The sequence below is a fragment of the Gymnodraco acuticeps genome, unplaced genomic scaffold (assembly GCF_902827175.1).
Source record: "Gymnodraco acuticeps unplaced genomic scaffold, fGymAcu1.1, whole genome shotgun sequence".
Lineage (NCBI taxonomy): Eukaryota > Metazoa > Chordata > Actinopteri > Perciformes > Bathydraconidae > Gymnodraco > Gymnodraco acuticeps.
The window spans coordinates 2,210,677-2,228,796 of NW_022991003.1; the positions used below are offsets into that span (position 1 = coordinate 2,210,677).

Sequence of the window (18,120 nt, forward strand, 5' to 3'; positions counted from 1 at the left end):
GACAATATTATATTGAGTTATTCCGGTTTTATCCGAGTTATATTTTTGCAGTTCAGCAGATCTCGCCTTTCACTGCCACCTCGGTTTTGAGCTTTATATATACAGTCTATGGTTTTGAGGTACTGGAGGATCTGCATTCTGATTGGCTAAAGCACAATAAAAACTCTGTGTAACGATTGGCTTGGAACTTTTGTGTTGTTAACCCTTTGTGAACTTTTTAAAAAAAAAAACACATTATAAATTATATTTTACAAAAAGGGCCCTTCTTTTATAGTATGCCAAAGGGCAGGTGCTCAAGCTCCCTTTAAGGTCTATCTGTGCACTGCTTGGTTACTGAATTCACGGACAAATATTGTCAAAAGACCTCGCTGCTCGATCTCCGGATTCACAACTGACTCCACATAACTTTATAAGCAGCACACGGAGTTGACACATGTATGTTTAGAAGTCAAAAGTACAAAACACACAACTCACCAGAGACATTTACATTCATTTATAAAAGAGAAATACAACCATAATATAAGCACACATTGTTCGGCATTGTTGATAATGAAGATGAAACAAATCATGCAAATGGACCAACAGAAAAACTGGAAGACAAATGCACCAATTGATCACAAAACTTCAAAGTCTGAATGTGTGTGGTAATGTGAACCGTTATTATTTCCTGTTAAAACAAAGAACATATCAGCAGAGAGATGTGGATTAACTGGAAAACGATATGCAAATGCAAACAACACACTGCATTACATCAACACTGAACTCGTTTCTTGCTATCCATGAATATGACAAAGGAGAATCGGATAGTTTCCGTGTTCCGTTTGGCCAAAGAAGCTGGATATGTGTTTGTTTGAAAAAGGTATGATTTTCATTTTCTCGAGGGGCACAAAAGTCTGCTCGCAACAAACAGTAAATGGGAACAAAGAAGGCACCTTCGACTTACTGGTATTATTATTTTTGGGCCCATCTTGTTGTCATCAAAGGAAAATAACTACATTTTGTGACACCCTTTGGGATCCATGATAAAGTGCCACTGACAATAACACATCCACTTAGACTCATTTCCTTCATTCACACCGACACACATCTCACCCATCCACAGACAGGCGGGAACACACACTAACATTATATCAGGTAGTGTCTTTAGCTAAAATCTCCCCCGTCTGTCGGACACAGCATCTTCAGATTTCGCTTGCTATTGCTAACTACTACAGTTTATCACCTGGTTCTGTATGTTAAAACAGAAAATTAGTGCAAATCTCTTCTGTCAAGGAGAATTGTCTGTGAGGAACTCAGATCTGGATCTTTTTGGAGGCAGAGTATTTACTATAGTTTCACATCAAAATTACAAAACGGTGTCAAAGGATACAGGAGCTTTAAAGTCCATTTGACTTGCAGTACTATTTCTCTGCTGGAGAACAAACATGTAACGGAAATCTAACAGGAGATAATATCTAATATTTGAGAGGACATCGAGAAGAGGAACAATAAAAGTCTAATACCTACTTCGAAACAATCGTACCTTGTTACACATTGAGTAAACACAGTTACAGTTTCACATTAGTAAACCTAGTAATACTCTACCATATGGTTCTGAGAAATGTTTAGAATGCTACGAATACCACTTCCTTGTAAAAGATACACAATTCATTTAGAGGATGCCAAGTTCAAATTGCATTGTGACACTTTACACCGGACAACACCAATGTTTTGACTTAAGAATATAGAGATACGTTTTAAAACGTTTAACATTTTTTTTTTTTTTTTTCTTGGAAAACTAAATGAACATCAAGAATTTTTCAGAAAGTCTAACTGCATATGACTGTGACAGAAGCAAGCGTACCAGTCCAGTCATTAAATCTCTCCAGTGCAACCAAACTCCTGTCAGACTGCTGGGGTCACTTTTATTCCTCTGCACTGAGCAGCCTACCACACTAGCTTATTCAAATAGAGACCGAGTATTTGTTAGTGAAAGCTGATTGATAGATGGTATGTAAATCAAGGAGCTTAGACATCTCTAGGGCATTCACTGTCCAACTCTTTAAAAAACCTAGATTTTTACCAAAATATATCCATCTTAGTGTGTGTGTTTGTATTCGTTTACATGTGCGTGTATGTGTGTGTGTACTCTCAGAGGAGTGTGGATATGATAAAATAATCTGTAAACTTCTCTCTTTTACACTGTGCAAACTGCATTGTCTTTAGGAGAGGGAGGGGGACGTGGGAGAAGATTGCAGCAGGTTAACATTTGGCAGCGCAGCAGTTGGAGGGGAGGTGACAGAAGAGGAAAGGAGAAAGGTGGAGGCAGGGTAGCTGGTTTTAGCCGCCTAGCTCTGAAGCAGGATGGGGTCTTCTAGCTCATGGAAGCCAGGCAGCGAGCCGCTCTGACTCTCCCCAGAATCCGAGTCATAGGGCGTGTCGGGGAGCTCCGTGAAGCCCCACGCCACCTGGTCGTCCTCAAACTCGGAGCGCGCCTGCACCGGCACGTCGGCACACTCCTCCTCCTCCTCGTTGGAGTGGAAGTCCTGAGGGATGTAGAGCATCTCCGGGTAGTTGCGTGACACCAAATCGCTGGTGGTGGCCACACACACCTTACGGAAGGCGATGAGATGCATGTGGGAATACTTGATGTATTTGTAGCGCTTGAAGCCCAGCGACTCCACCGCCACGCGCCAGCTCCGCATCATGAGGGCGTGGCGGTTCTGGTGGGAGGAGTCGGGGGTGATGATGAGCAGCAGGCCGTGCAGCTCCAGCAGCTCGTGGGCTTTCTTACAGCAGAGCCAGCGCTGGTAAGGGGAGGGGAAGTAGGACAGGAGCAGGGAGAAGACCACCACGTGGAACAGCTGGGCGGGCAGCGTGTCGATGGGGTTGTGGAGCTGGCGGAGGAAGGCCTCCACCGCGTCGCTCGCCAGCTGGAGGGGCTGCTGGAGCTGGAGGTTGAGGAAGTCGCATTTGTACACACTCTGAAGGAGAAGAAACAAAAATGTCAGCACTTTTAATACTAATGTAATTGCTTTAATATGTTCACTTGCTTTTTTTAAATGCTGATACTTATGACATTTTTACCCTGGTTGTCTATTTCTTCATTTTATTTTATTATTGTGTGCCGGCCCTCTTTATTTACTTGATTTTAGTTGTGCCGTTTATGTACATGTACACAAGTAAGTGCGAATGTGTGTACAGTATATGAACAGGGGTATGCAAGTGTGTTTAATCGATATTTGAGAAATCCTCTCTCTGTTTGCTCGATATACAATGCTTTGTAATCAGCTCTAATTTTAACACTAAATATATTACTGCTTAGATTTTTGTTTTCCTTTTCTGTAATTAAATGTTCATCATGTTATTTTTCTTGTTTTTTTATTTACATTTATTCTATGTAGAAATATGAGTTTATATTCTGAGCATCCTTTTTTGACTCAAACCGAAAGATAACAAGTATTTTAATGCAAAGTTTTACCTTTTATCTGAACTGGTTATTTCCTGTTTAAACACTGTAAATATGCCAGGCGTGGGATGAATAAAAGATTTCCGATTCTGATCTTGTGCTCTTTTTGATGAACTGTCATGTTCATGTTTCTCTACTTGCAGCTGCAGACTTCAAGGCCCTTTTTGTTCTGCTTTTTGCACAATTTGTTGACACATACTGTAAAACCACAACCCGATACCCCTGTGTGAGTCATTTCTGTTGATGCTTTTTGCTCTTTAATGCCAGCACTAAATCACCTGACAGGGAAAAAAAAGCACTTTATTTGTGTCAACAAGGATTTCAAACAAAAGCGTTAAATAAGCCCCTGTACCTCAACTGCAGGCACTATGTCAATCCCGACTGTGAGGAATTCATCAAACTTCAGGAAAGGGTTGAAGCAGCTTCCAACGTCAAGCAGGCGCATTTTCCCCAGCGGAGAGATAGAGCTACAACACAAATGTGGAACAAGTGTTGAAACCATGTGACTTCTGCATCCAACAGTGCCTCTTTGTCTTTCAGGAAACATTTTTGAACCAACAGATGATTTATTTTCCAAAACAAACAAACAAAACATTACATGCAAGAGCCCATTAAGTATTTTCAATAAAACGATGTTATGCAATTATGATGTGTTCCTGAAATATGACTGGAGATGCTTTATCTAAGAAACAAACAAATAAACGCCTCTTCATAAATTAGTATTTAATCTGTGGGGTAATTATCAGGCCTGTTAGTGTATTTCATTTCAAGGTAATGGGGGACAGTAAGATGTTCTTAAACATTTTTTAACATACCCCAAACAATACAATAACAACACACATTTTAAGCATGTTTAGAGGATGGACTGTGTGCTCACCGGGGCATGCTGCTGTGCGGCTGTGCTCCTGCAGGCAGACACATGGCGCTCTTCTCATCCTTTTCTAACATTCTTTTCATCCCGCCTTGCAAGAAGTATTCTTGACAGACACTGTGGAAGTGAAAACTTTACTGTGAAAGTGACAGAGACATGTCCCAAGAGCACATCGCACACATTTAGAAGAGTCACATTTCACTGCCATGAGATCTAAACCTGAAGCTGTTGGAGTTGTACCTGCGACACCATTCGATGCGTCCCTCTCCTTCACACTTTTTGGTCCAGTGGTTGTCCGCGAGATTCTTCATGGCGAGGGCGTACTCACTCAGCGTCTGCTCATCTTCACAGTGCTCGCGCCAGATCTTGTCAAAGTCGCCCACTGGGGAAACCATTTTGAAAATTAGGACAGAACTAACAAATAAAAACAATCAAATCAAAGACTTCAAACACTAAAGGAATGATACGTTCACAGATTAATCTACTGGTATCACTATGTCTAAATTGTAATCTTGTCTTCTTTGAGTGTGACAAATCAATCCAAACCAAGTCAAACATTCACAACCTACTTGCCAACTTCGGTTATCTCCTTCAGCAACAAAACATGCCAGTACTTCTTTTTAAAAGGTTCAGGCTACATTAACTGCTACAGTACATGCCGACTCTCCTCTGCCAGCACAGAAGTGCAACTGTTCGTTCGAAAAACAATCTTACTCAAATAGCCATTTCATAGTTATAAAAAACAAAAATCGCTTCAGCATTTCTTCACAGTTAACAGCCTGTAGCCTAGGCCAACACTCTGATAAGGGAGAAATCCCATGACCACAAGGAAATAAACCTCGGATTTGCAGAAATGAAAGGACAACAAGAGGAGTAGTGGTAAACAGCAGCGCTGGAGGAGCATGACGCTGTGATTCAATGCCAAGCCTCCCAGATCATGCTTTCCTTATTAACCACTCATGAGGTCCGCTAGCAGGACGCTTCTCTGTGCCGTTACATTCTACAAAAACAACCATTTAGCCGCTAACTCTGACTCGCGAATAGTGTCTGATTTCCTCTAAAAATGACTTCTTATTAACATCATTTAAAAACCTTACATCATTGGCTATGTTGTGTTTTAACACATACAAGTACACCCATAACAGCAAAACCTGGACTCAAAAAATATTAAGCTCCTTTGTGAAAAGTTTGATGAATTGTGTAAACAATTAAAAGTTGTCTTGTTCAGAGTCTTCTCGTTCTGCTCTATCTAGCAATCTAAACATTTGAAGCAAAGAGCAGGACGACCTGTGGTTTCTGAGATTCAGGAGCAGTGATGTACTCAAATGGATATCTTGATTCAGAAGCATTCAAGCTAAACAAATTAGCTTAAAAGATAACTTAAAATCATGACATTTGTGGCTTTAATACTTGCAAAGTTACTTAAAAATATAGCCTGCAAATAGCTAATATGCAACAATTACAAGTTAATGATAAAATAATGTTTCCTTTCTCGATATAAAGACTGCATCACTTCCAATCAGCGCTGAAAGGGTTTTTCCAAACTTCCCATTTTACACCATGCTATCTAAAATGACTAATAAAGGGAAACAAGACAGATGTTTTAGTTCTCAAGACAGATAGCTGTTGATCTGAAAACACACCAACTATTGTAGAATGTCAACCCTGATGCAGTCTTTACAGCTTTAGAAAGATCCACGAAAATCAATAAAAGAGAGTTTTAAAAAAAAAGATCCACAAACGTTATTATTAACGTCATGTGTTGTGTTCCACAAGCACATGAGAGGATTAAGCTCCATTTTGTTTGACATTATTGCATCAGTAAGGGACAATTATAGTCTTAAATTGTGTTGTGATTTTTTTTCTGATTGAAGATAGATGAGACAGATGTCATTCAATATACCGGGTAAACATTTGGTCTGAAATCTCAGTTTCAGAGATGCATCATCGTCTGCGCCGACCAAGTGGTTATTCTTTTGCCTTTTTTGTACTTCCCCAAATTGCAAAAGCAGAAGTAAATCCACCCTGAAGTCAAATGTTATACAAAGTGTCAATCTGAATCTTATCTTTATTTACGAGTAAGTCATAAGGGACATTTCTTTCACAGTGGAAGTAAAGACTACAACAAAGACTGCATTAGTGAATCTGTGAGGTACTTGTTTTGACCAAATCTGTTGAAAGGGGTATTTACTCAGGTTGTCTATCTCTGAATAACAACAGAGTTGTAAAAGTTGCACAAAAGGTTTGCTCAGTCCACAGAGTTATCATATATAGGCAATAAATAGGAAATAGGTAATTTATTGTCTCAACAGATAAGCTCTATAGTGTCTATTATGGGCAGTGGACGACAGTAACTAAGTAGATTTACTCAATGTTGCTAACTATTATTTATTTTGTGTAAAACATGTCAACGTTTCTGCTTCTGAAATGTGATTTGATGCTTTTTTATTAACATATATTTTTTAATATTTTAGAGTACTTTGACTCTTTTTACAGAACTGTAAGTACATTTTCCTGATTATACTTACATACTTTTACTTAAGTACCGTTCTCAATGCAGGACTTTCACTTGTAATGGAATATGTTTACTGTGTAGTATTAATACTTATAGTTCAGAAGACAATCTGAATACATTTTCCACCACCTGATTATTGGTAATCTATTACACTAATGCACACTGGTTTTAACAGAGAGATAAAACATGTTTACACCAGGGACTTAAATCAAAGCAGAAATAACCTTAGCAGTGTTTTTAATGTTATTGTTAAGCAGCTTTAAAGGCCTGGCCTGCATAATGCTACACTGCCTGAATAACAGCTAACCAATGACTCAAAAACAAAACCGTTAGCAAGGAGCAGAGTAGGTTATCTTTAGAGGGGCTTTTGTTTACAGAAAGTATTACATTTACAATTTAAGAGCTACGGTTCAGTGTTAGTTCCTCGGCTGCAGGGCCATGCAGAGACCTAGGGGCCCTGCAGCTGCTGCTTACCCTCTCTGTATTTCCTGCGCAGTTTTCTGTGGACGTTTTTCACGACCCCTGACAGCTTCTCCTGCTCCCTCTTGCACGGTTCTTCCTCCGGTATCGGCACGTAGAACAACTCGGTGTGTTTTTCCGTCTCCCCGGTCTCGACATTGTCCCTGAGGTCCATAACACCGCACCGCACCGCACCGCCGATGCTGCTGTTGTTTTCGCCAGTCGCTTCGCTTCCCCTTTTCCACAGCTGTAAAAAAACACCGACCGGCGAACTAGCCAACAAAACGCAAGCTGATTGGTTGACTTTGACACACATGCTGTAGAACTGGCAGTGCGGCGTCCAATCAGAGAACTGGTAGCGTTCACGATCCTGCGTGCGTTCCATGGAGCGTTTAAATGCAGCTCGGAAATACTACAACTACTGAAGTTATCTCAAAACCTCATGACATGACACAAAAATAGAGTATGTTTTTTATAATATGACATGATAACATGACTCAATGCATATGCAAATGTAACGCTTTCAGACAGTTTAACAGATGCAACATATTTTATGCATTTATATTTTTTATTTGTGTTTATTATTTGCTCTGACATCTCTTTATTCATTCATTTTCAATTTTGTTGAATTTTCCTTTTTAATATTTAAAGTTGTAGTACAGGTATCTATTATTTTCTCTCTTTTAATTTGTGTGCTATTTAGATTTATATATATTGATTAATATCTGTATATATTTATTTCACATAGTAAATCAATTATGTCACAGTGTTAAGAGTAGGCAGCCCTGCATATCACTGCTGTTTACAGGCAATGCATTGCATATAATGAAAACTGCATTACTATACTGTCATGATGGGATAGTTTGACAAAAAGACAAACATCTTATCAGTTTAAAAACATGTTTTAGAATTGAAAAAGGTTTATACAAATACAGACGTGTTTTATATGGTTAACATGTTGTATTTCCTTCTTGTGCATTCAATTTCACGTGCACTGTGTATATAGTGCCACCCAATGGTTTCAGTAGTGTGTGGTTCCCACATTTCTGAAGACAGATCTCCACTAAATATGTGTTTATCATTGTACTAGTTTGCTGACAATGATAATTTACATTTCGGTGTAAATTGAAGTCTACATTTTTCAAAAAGCAAAGGATTGGCAGGGTTTGAGCAGTTGTGAGAGTAATATTATTTGTAGCTTTCAGTACAGCTTTTGTCCTGCTCAAATTCTGAATTCAGTGCAAAGTAAAGACAATGCAGTTGTATCTAAAGTTGTGTTATCCAAACTGCATTTATACGTTATTGCAGAACATAACTAATCCCGACTTCCAAAAATAAACACAGCACATCATGGTCAGTGCTTAGATTTCTTAGCTGTGGTTTCACTGTTTAGTCATGGTTGGGATTAATTTCACCATTAAAACTTAAGTGCTGTATTAATGGAACATCGTTATGTGAGGTCTTATATCAATGCTCCAGGAAAAGTTGTTTGTAACAAAGACAGGAGAAAGGCCTCTGAAACTGTAATTCCTCTCATGTAAATTGTATCTTTTCTAGTATGCATGTATTGGAATTGTGTATTATGTTAAATGTGAATATAGATATTCTAAATAAACATTATAATGTTTCTTCAAGTATGAAGTCAGCACCATATCTTCGTATTGAAATTCTCCTTGGCTTCAAATACTAATAATGTCACTAATCATAATTTATCACCGCCCTCAAGTAATAATGTATACGTCCTAGAAAGAGGTCGGACAGGCTGCAGTCTGCAGGATTAAACACTTGGCTGTTATAAAAATATTAATTACACCATGTCACTAGCCAGCCAGGTCACTCTACCCCTTAGTGTGCTCTGATGAGACATTTAAACAAAAACCCCCACTGCACGGCTAGTAAAAATTGACTGGTTGATGTCATAAGAAATGAAACATAAATGACTATGAATGAATACGTTTCTAACTATGTGTCTGATCTAATGTTCTTGAAATATCACGGTCCGATAAAGAATCCCAGATATCTAAAGGTCATATTAAACTCAACTCACTGATTACAAGTTAATAAAAGAAAATAACATGTCCATGAAGACGATAATTGGAAATTGATCTAAAAGACATGTCTGGAAAGGTGATTAAGATTTTAGCACAGTCAGTTATCTCTATCTGTCACTTGTTGAAAATGTTAGTGTTTCTTTTGGTGGCTAAACAACCTCGTGTTCATCTGGCAAAAGAGCGTGGTCTTCCTCCCGGTGGATTGTACTGACATTACTGCAGCTGTGTTCAGCTCAAAACACAGCTACAAGCCAAAGTTCAAACAGGGAACTTTTGCTATGCTGTTTCCACAAGGGACTCAATGTTCCTCCCTGTTGATTTATTCTGAGACAAAACTACACAACAACATTGAACAAGCATCGAATTAAGTGTATTGATTTATTGCAGACTGACACTGAAGGCAGTATGTCAGAAATGCACATTGACACACCTCAAGGGTTGTCCTTTATTTAGAACAACTTTGCTGGCAAGATGAGATAAGGACAGAACAATCTTTAAACTATCGAACTTGTATTTTCTCCCAGCAGCTGCTTTCTTCATATTGATTTTCAGGCTACTACAAAGCATCTTATCAGGGTCTATATCTCTGATGTCAAACATATTTGAATACTCATAAGTGATAACATCATACGTGCTTTGATCAGATTGCAGCCTTGGATTAAGACATGTAAACAACACACTGGAGACATGAATAATCCAACAATTATAATCTGGTTTCAGGGTATGACCAACGTTTTCTCAGATAATGTATTACTGAATGCAAGTCCCATATGGTCTAGCCAGCGGTTAGGATTCCTGGTTTTCACCCAGGCGGCCAGGGTTCAACTCCCGGTATGGGAATTAATATTTAACCTCTATAGATTAAAAGACACTAATAAACCTTGATTCAGGTAAAGGAAATATTTGTGAGTTGTTCACTAAATGCCAGAAGCTTCCATAATTCCCCAAACCTAACTACTACTCCTGATGATATTAGGCTGCCTCAAACACTTCCTGTTTTACAAAAAAATATTGTATGTATTTGTATACAGGAAAGTAAAACAAAGAGTGACCCTCTTTCTACTAAACAACACAAAACAGTTGCAAACACTAATAGTGTTAAAAGCATTGAACACAATTGATTTATTCAAGACTTATGAAAAATAAATGTACCCTACAAAACAAAAAGATGTATAGATAGCATCCACACACACACAGATCACTTGTATTTACACTTCAAAAATATATGTCAGTGTGAGCAATGGTACGCTGCCTGTTGTCTGCGTTAATGCTGAGTTTTATGTAAAATAAAGCATAAAGAAAATGTGTACATACTCTAGACAACAGAGTTAGCATCCTCCCATAGGGAATATACAGCATTTAATCTGATATGTGTCGCATTTATTAATGCCCATTACCAACTATTTCCTTTTTCTATTTAGACCATTATTAATACCACCTGTTCACATATCTTCAAATGAAGAGAAAATATCAAATTCTAATGATAGTATTACCGTTCACAGCCAATTATAATTCTACCTCTTATGTTGTTTTTGTTGTCCTGGCTGCCTCTCTCCCTGATGGTAGAGCCAAACCACAGATGCCAAGTAGAGCCCGAAACAGGCAAGAAAATCATAACGCTGGACCACGACTAAAAATACCACTAACAAGGTGGCGTATAACAATGTTTTGGAGATATTGCTGCAGGAAAAAGTCTCTCTCCACCATGACACATGTCTGTTGAGGCTTCCCTGTCCAGTTGTCGCTGGCAGAGCTGTGGGCTGGAAGTCTGCCGTCTCCTCATGGCTGTCCTGAAGGCCGCCCAGGTCTTGCTCTTCATCCAGAGACTCACTGATGGAGGGCATGCGTGTGGACAGCAGTTTGCCTTTGCTTACGTAGGACCGTAAGCCCTGCACATAACCTACGTCTTTGCTCTGGGCCCCGGTGTGAACGGCCCTCAGACAGTGCATGTATAACTCCACCTCGTCGTCTGAGTCGGACTCCGCAGATTCACTGTCGATTTCAGCTTCTTCTGTAGAAATGCAGGAACCTTCCTCTGCAGCTGTGGATTCATTATCATCTCTCACACTGCTTTGGAAATCTGTCTCTTGCATTTCTTTTGGGATGTGTCCATTTTCTTTGTCAGCTACTCTCTTGTTGTGCTCATTGTTCACCAGAGCAGATAGACCATCCTCGTTTTGTGTAAAGTCGACCTTCTCTTCAAAACCCCCTGCTTCATTATCCTCTATAATCTCTAGAAGCATGATGTCCGACTCTCCTGTTTCAAGAACTAGAACTCCCTCCCTATCTGGATCCTCCTGTTCTACGTTTCCCTCCCTTGATTTGACTTCATCCGTAATTTCTTCCTCCATCTTTATTTCCTCTTCATTTAGGATATTTGTCGTTTCAATATTGACTTCTTGTATCTCTGCAAAGGGTTTCTCTAACTCTATCCCCTCTTGTTCATCTTTTTTCTCTCCTTCAATCTCCTCGGGTGGTTCTTGAACATATTCTAATTCTTCCTCAACTTCCTCCCCATGTTTTCCAGCCAAGATCTCCCCAATGTCCTCCTCTATAACCCCATTATTGCCCTCTAGATCATCTGCAACCTCAGCTTTGTTCTCTTCGTCTTTGGCAGTTGTGATCTCCATCTTTTGGTCGTCGGTCTGTGTTGTATCTCTGATTTCTGATGCTGCCTCCTTAAATGTGTCCTCCAACTCTCCTTGGTGTTTCTCCACTGCTTTTAAACATATGACCTCACTCTCCTCTTCATCTGTTAACATGCTGTTCTCCTCTTCTTCAACCATCATTTCCCAGTTTACCTCAGTAGTGTCTGCTATACAAAAATCCCCCTTTTTCGGGACAGCATTTACAATTTCATGGTGCTCTATTTTTTGGGAGTTTTTGTGCACATCACTGTGTATGTGATTAGTTATTCTGGCTTTTGTCGCTGACTCAGCTACCTCACCTATGACCTTAACTTCAGCTGAGTGTTTTGAATCATCTATATGCGAGTTGCTCTTATCAGTTTCAATAGATATCAGAGTGTCCTTTTCCTCCACAATTTCCTCAATTTTCACAGTTTCTTTTTTAGCAGAATTATTGATGTGCTTTGAGTTCAAATTGTGTAAAGCTTCTAGTAGTTTATTCTCCTCTAAAAGGCCATTGGGTGTCGACATTATCCCTGTTTTGCCTACGTTATCTTGTTCTACGTTTGACTCCTCTACACACTTACAGCCATTTTCGCCAATAGAGCTGGTCAGTGTGTTTTCCTCCTCGCTAACACAGTCTGACTCACTCTGATAAGTTTGAGGTGACATGAATGAGGTTTCTAGTTTAGCCATGGCTTTATGAGTTTCACTTTCCGTAAGTGTGTCACTTAGAGTAGTTTTAGTTTGTGCACATGTATGATCCTCGAGGTCCTGGGTGAGATTGTCTTCCTGGAGATGTAAACTCTCTGTGGGTGTTTGTAACAAATGTGTTATTGAAACGTTTGCACTGTGTGGATCTACAACTCCGTCTTCTGCAATGTTTTTTGGAACCTCCGATGTGATGGTGCATCTCTGGTCTAAATGAATAACATCATCTTGAGTTTCTACATGGTGTTGGATGTTGTTTACCGTGTCGCTCAAACAGCTTTCCTTCTCTTCAATTTGAGGACTTTTTGGAGGGGCACCTAAGCATTCTTGTTTTGATTTCTGATATTTAATCATATCCCCCTGAATTCCATCATCATGCCCTGTATAGCTAGTCTGTCTCCCTTCAGAGTGCCAGTTACTCTGAGGTAAGTCTCCAACATCGAGTGTAGCCCGTACTGGATTTCCCCGATCACTTTCACTTCCCACTCTGCCAAGCACCTGATTATAAAGCGGAGCCACCACATTTCCAAATGTGAAGCTGTTGGCCTCGCTAACAAGGCTTTCAATGCTCACTTCCAAAATAATACTGTCAGCTGGTTTCACTGCAAAGTGGCCTTCCTCAGCTTTTGAGACGCACTTGTTGATATTTCGGCATTCATCAGGAGCGGGCTCACCGTTTGGATGTAATGGGTTGAGTGAGATATCTGTGGCAGTGACGCTCTCAGATTTCGCCGTCTCACTGTTGGACACGTAGTGGCGTGTAGTTGACGTATCATGTGAAACATCAAGGAGAGGTGCGCTGCACGTTTCCAGAGACACAGAAACAAAGTAAGAACCTTTTGATTGACTGCTCTCCTCGGGAAAATATCGCACATCTGCTCGCTTTTCTTCTGGGCTTTCCTCTTGGGCTGGCTGTTTTGCTTCTGGAGGTGATTCATCTCTTTCAGTGTCATCCGCTCCTCCATTTTCCTGAGAAAAGTAGTCCTTCAGCCGAGCCATCCTTGCAGCATTCCTGCGATTTCTTTGGCTGGAGACCTGTTTGCTCTCGGCCTGTCCATCAACAACAGGGATATATATCATTGTTATTTTCTCACACGGTAGTCATGGTGTTAGGTGTAACATGATCTGAATAAATAATGACATGACTGCATTATTTACCTAAATATAAAAAGAAAATCAAAAATAAGTATTAAAATATCATGCATGACAAATTGAATTGCAGACAGCACTGAATGTCCTTTAGGTGCTGAGTACATGATGTTACTCTGGTGCTATTTGGTCATGTGATATTCCCTCAGAAAGTGCACCAGGGTTCATGTAAGTGTTCTGTTCCTCCTGTACCTCAATAGCATGTCTTTTAACCTCCTATTATAGCCAAAAATGAATCAAACATGTCCTATTAAGTACTTAAATAAAAGATAGTTTAAGCAATCAAAAATATCATGTGGAGTCTGATGAAAAGGATTTAGGATTTTAAGAATATTTTGATAATCCCAAGTAGCTTGTCAATCATTGTAGCTCACGGTATATAAATGCTTATTCACCTAGTAGCAAAACGGTATCGCATTGGCCTAAAGTCCGCAAACACAAACCATAACATTTATTAGTAAACTGCATTGTTGTGACTTGGTTTAAATGTGCCAAAAAGGAAAAAGAGACAGTTAAGTATTTTGTGTTTTTGAATTTTTCTCACCAGTAATTTCTGCTGATTTTCCTCTGATGTTGCGGACTGGTTTGTAGGGATTTGATTTGGTTTCATAGTGTCCGCTTGCTCTGTATGGTTTGACACATCTGGAGAAACGAGACATTAAAATGTACGTCAAGGCATATTCAAATTCCTAATTTTGTTAATTCTACAATTAGCGAAATCAATCATCACCTGTTGAAATGTTTTCCTGATATGGAGCCTCAGTTGCAGACATGTTTTCCACAGTGGAGAAGGGCTGACTGTGGATCAGTGACATTTTGATGAGTCAGACTTTTATGTGACTTTCAACAATGAACAAACCACAAAGTGCAACATGTTGAGATATGAAACGATTTGATACCAAAAATATTTAAATGTCAATCAAGCAATACTATAGGATAGGATATTAACACCACGTTTGCTTAAAACGTACATTGCATACAAATACAGGCCTTGCATAATACACTTTAATAAACCTGTTCAGCTAGTCTGCACAATTCAATGTCTTTTGACTTTGTCTTCTCTTTTCATGGCATTCATACTATATTTACAACAATACCAGAGATATATCAGGATTAACTGTAGCCCAAATGTTTTAAAATCCTATGTCAGAAACTGGCCAGCCTGCTCTTCCACCTTTAGCACATTGGACATTTCTCCTGTCATGAAAATAAAACAAATTACATTGTGTCTAAAACTATTATGGGCAGTGACCTTTACAACCGGTGAAACACTTTATATCCTCACCTGACAGTCTTTAGGCAGCTTTTCTTTACATTTTCCTTCTGCGGTTTCTCTTTCCTCTCCTTCATTCTCCGGTGGCAGGACAGCACGTAGTTCCTGTAGTTATTGTTGGCCCAGAAAGTCCCCAACGGAGTCTCATATCGCAGACAGAAGTCCACTCTGGCTCCCTGCTCCCCAAACGGAGGCACCAGGGTGAGCCTGAATGAGAAAAGGTCCATCAAACTGTCACTGGACCCGGGCATGTACTCTGCCAGGAGGTCAAAGTGGCTCGACCAAGAGTCCAAAGAGGTTCGGATATATACCGCCTTATTGTAGGATACGTTGAGAACTCGGACCACTCCTTTCAGTATTGTGGTCCCTGGTACGAACTCAATGTTCTCCAACTCCACTTTCTGTGTCTGGACTTTCAGAAACAGTTCTTCAGTAGACAACGGAAGTGAGAACGTTGTAGGAAATAAGAAGTACTCCTCTGCATCTTTAGCATTCCCCACAGAGAGGTTGCATTCTGGCAGCTTGGGCACATCCCATGTGCCAAACTCCTTCACCTGCACCAAACTGAGGCCCTTTCCGTCTGCAAAGGACACTCTCCTGGAGCTGGACAAGGGCGTCTCTGGCTCCTCGTCCTCCTCAACAGAGCTCCTTCTCCTTGGGAGAGGCGATGATTTTGGCCTGATGCCGATCAGCACCTCACAATTATCTTCGTCCATGTCCCAGCAGCCGAGCAGGGGCACTCCGAGGAGGCTACAGGCCCCCGAAGGTCCCGGTTGTCCGACAATCTCCATGGGGTTCTCGGTAGGAGAGTTGGTGGGAAGTGAACTGCTTCTGCTTCTGGCAACTGACATTCAACATGCTCCGACTTAACAGATGGAGTCGAGTTACAGATGACATTGTTGCAAGGGCCAACACTATAAATAGGCCAGAAGGGACTTAAACTATGTACAGTAGTCTAATCTCAGGAGGAGAACATATCATCCTCTTGCCGCCTTCAGGCAAAGCGTTTGTGATCAAATCAACAATATTGATTGTTAAGAATCTTATTTTAAACTGCTCCTAAAGTTTTGTTGACATTGTTCTTATGTAGCTATTGTAATGTCTCCCCGGGAGAGTTGTAATGGTATTTGTAAAACAAGCATGGCAGCTATTTGTGTTTTGTTGCTTTTGGCCCACAATGGGTCAAATGAGGACTAATACAGATCAAATGGCAGTTGAAAACTGTTTAGGCCTCCCAAATCACTTCCACAGAACAATCTTTGACATTCCCATAATGCAGTGAAAACCCCACAGTTTGTTAGAAACAATCACAAGCTGGTTCTTTTATCTGCTTATCCCATATCACCATTTATCTTGTATTTGTACTACTTGCTGTTTTTATCTCAGAGCTGTGACAAAGCAGGTATTTCTCTATCTTACCGAACAAATATAATGTTTACAGTGAGTAAGAGTGTTGTGTCTTAAGGTGAGGATGGGGAACCCCCCTTCGATTGGATATAAAGAAATAAGTCCCATAATTACTTACAAAGTAAATGTATTCAAACCCGGTGTTGTTGCGGGAGCTGCTGCACTAGCTAACGCTACATTTGCAACAAAAAAACGCTTAATGTTTTTTGCAAAAGGTGCAGCGGGCTTCAAACACGTTCCCCTCCACTGGTTTCAACCAAGCACCAAATGAGATGCTTTCCAACCAAATACGGTTGAACTTACACTTCCCCATATTTATTTGTAAGTAGATTTGAAGATAGCCTACCTGAGTTTCTGACTGCCGCTACCTGAAGCTTGGTTGCTAGGTTACTAGCTGGGTGTTCTCCGATAAGGGGCCGGGGAAAACAAAGTTAGTGATTACTGGTTCCATGTTGATTTATTTCAATACAAATTGTTGGGGGGAACTGAAAGGCTATTATCGTACTGGTTACTTTGCAGGCCGGACATAGAGTGGTGCAGTGACGCATCCTAAAACCCGGAAGTAAGCTGCGCATGGGTTCCCTCCATGGATGTATAATAAGAACTGGATACAGCGTGGGAGGCGGGGCCTCATTCATTCCTATGAGAGTTGCTCAATGACAAAAATGGCCCAACTTTTGAGAGAGCGAAACATCACAGATTACCCGGCATGCCTGAGAAGTACCCGTATGTGCACTCATAGAGCATGCGCAACTTTAACCACGCCGCCCAAAAGGCTCGTTCACATTAAGCACGTGAATTTGCGTACACGTAACAGCACCGCGCGTTCATGACAGCATGGTACTGGATTTATATGAACGAGGCGGCAGTTAGCAGCTAGCGGCTAGCTAGTAAATTATTCTAAGTTACACATCAATCGTTATGTACTTTTATATTACGCTGACATCAGGATCTAGTGATATCCAAGCAACATAGCTTCATTTAGCATGATACTTGTGTGGGTTGTACATGAAACCACTTGGTAATATATAAAAATGTATATGTTGAAGCCTGTTATGATCAATTGTGAGTTAAAACTTTATCTAAAAAGTAAAGCTAATGATGGATTACTGTGGTGGAGTTAAAATAACAATAGCCTATTTCTTTTTTAAATGTGATGGAGTAAAAGGATAGTAACTGTGATTATTCATGTTAAGTAGCCCACAAGTAACTAAAACAATTGCAAGTGCAATAAGAAGCTACAGGAACGTTAATCTACGTCGGTAATATTAACTTTATTTAATACAACATTTACGGTACAAGATTTACATCATACAGCCCATGTAGTATACTATTTTACACATGATGAATTACAGCAAACATGTGCAATATATCCATTATTACAGCTCCGTGGGCTGGCAGTAAGGCGATATGGTCCGTTGTTATTGTGCATCCATGGGTAAAGAGAAACTCATGTAGTACTGAACACGTAACATGAACGTGCCGGGCGGCGCGGTCCCGTGGGTTAGATGCGCGTTCATAATGCCGAGGGAAATAACTCAGAATAACGTTATTAGCACATTTTTTACAACTTGAGGAACGAATGTTTTTAATAAGGGCTATACAAACG

At 40.1% G+C, this 18,120-nt stretch overlaps 2 protein-coding genes across 3 annotated transcripts; both read right to left on the reverse strand.

The window, feature by feature from the left end:
• Positions 1 to 478: 478 nt before the first annotated feature.
• bmt2 (base methyltransferase of 25S rRNA 2 homolog) lies at positions 479 to 7,582 on the reverse strand. Of its 2 annotated transcripts, none has more exons than XM_034236100.1 (5): positions 7,309 to 7,582; positions 4,560 to 4,701; positions 4,326 to 4,436; positions 3,801 to 3,915; positions 479 to 2,963 (listed from the first exon to the last, which is right to left on the reverse strand). In XM_034236100.1, the coding sequence occupies exons 1-5, from the start codon at positions 7,466 to 7,468 to the stop codon at positions 2,328 to 2,330; spliced, it is 1,164 nt and encodes a 387-aa protein (XP_034091991.1). In that variant the 5' UTR covers positions 7,469 to 7,582; the 3' UTR covers positions 479 to 2,327. The 2 variants fall into 2 exon arrangements, with proteins under 2 accessions (XP_034091991.1, XP_034091992.1); XM_034236101.1 differs by lacking the exon at positions 7,309 to 7,582 and adding an exon at positions 4,889 to 5,299.
• A 2,123-nt stretch (positions 7,583 to 9,705) lies between these two features.
• ppp1r3ab (protein phosphatase 1, regulatory subunit 3Ab) lies at positions 9,706 to 17,004 on the reverse strand. The gene is given in 5 exon segments (XM_034236099.1): positions 9,706 to 13,732; positions 14,376 to 14,473; positions 14,562 to 14,629; positions 15,117 to 15,932; positions 15,934 to 17,004. Coding segments are annotated over 5 exon segments (3,924 nt in total). The 5' UTR covers positions 16,002 to 17,004; the 3' UTR covers positions 9,706 to 10,858.
• Between the last annotated feature and the right edge of the window lie 1,116 nt (positions 17,005 to 18,120).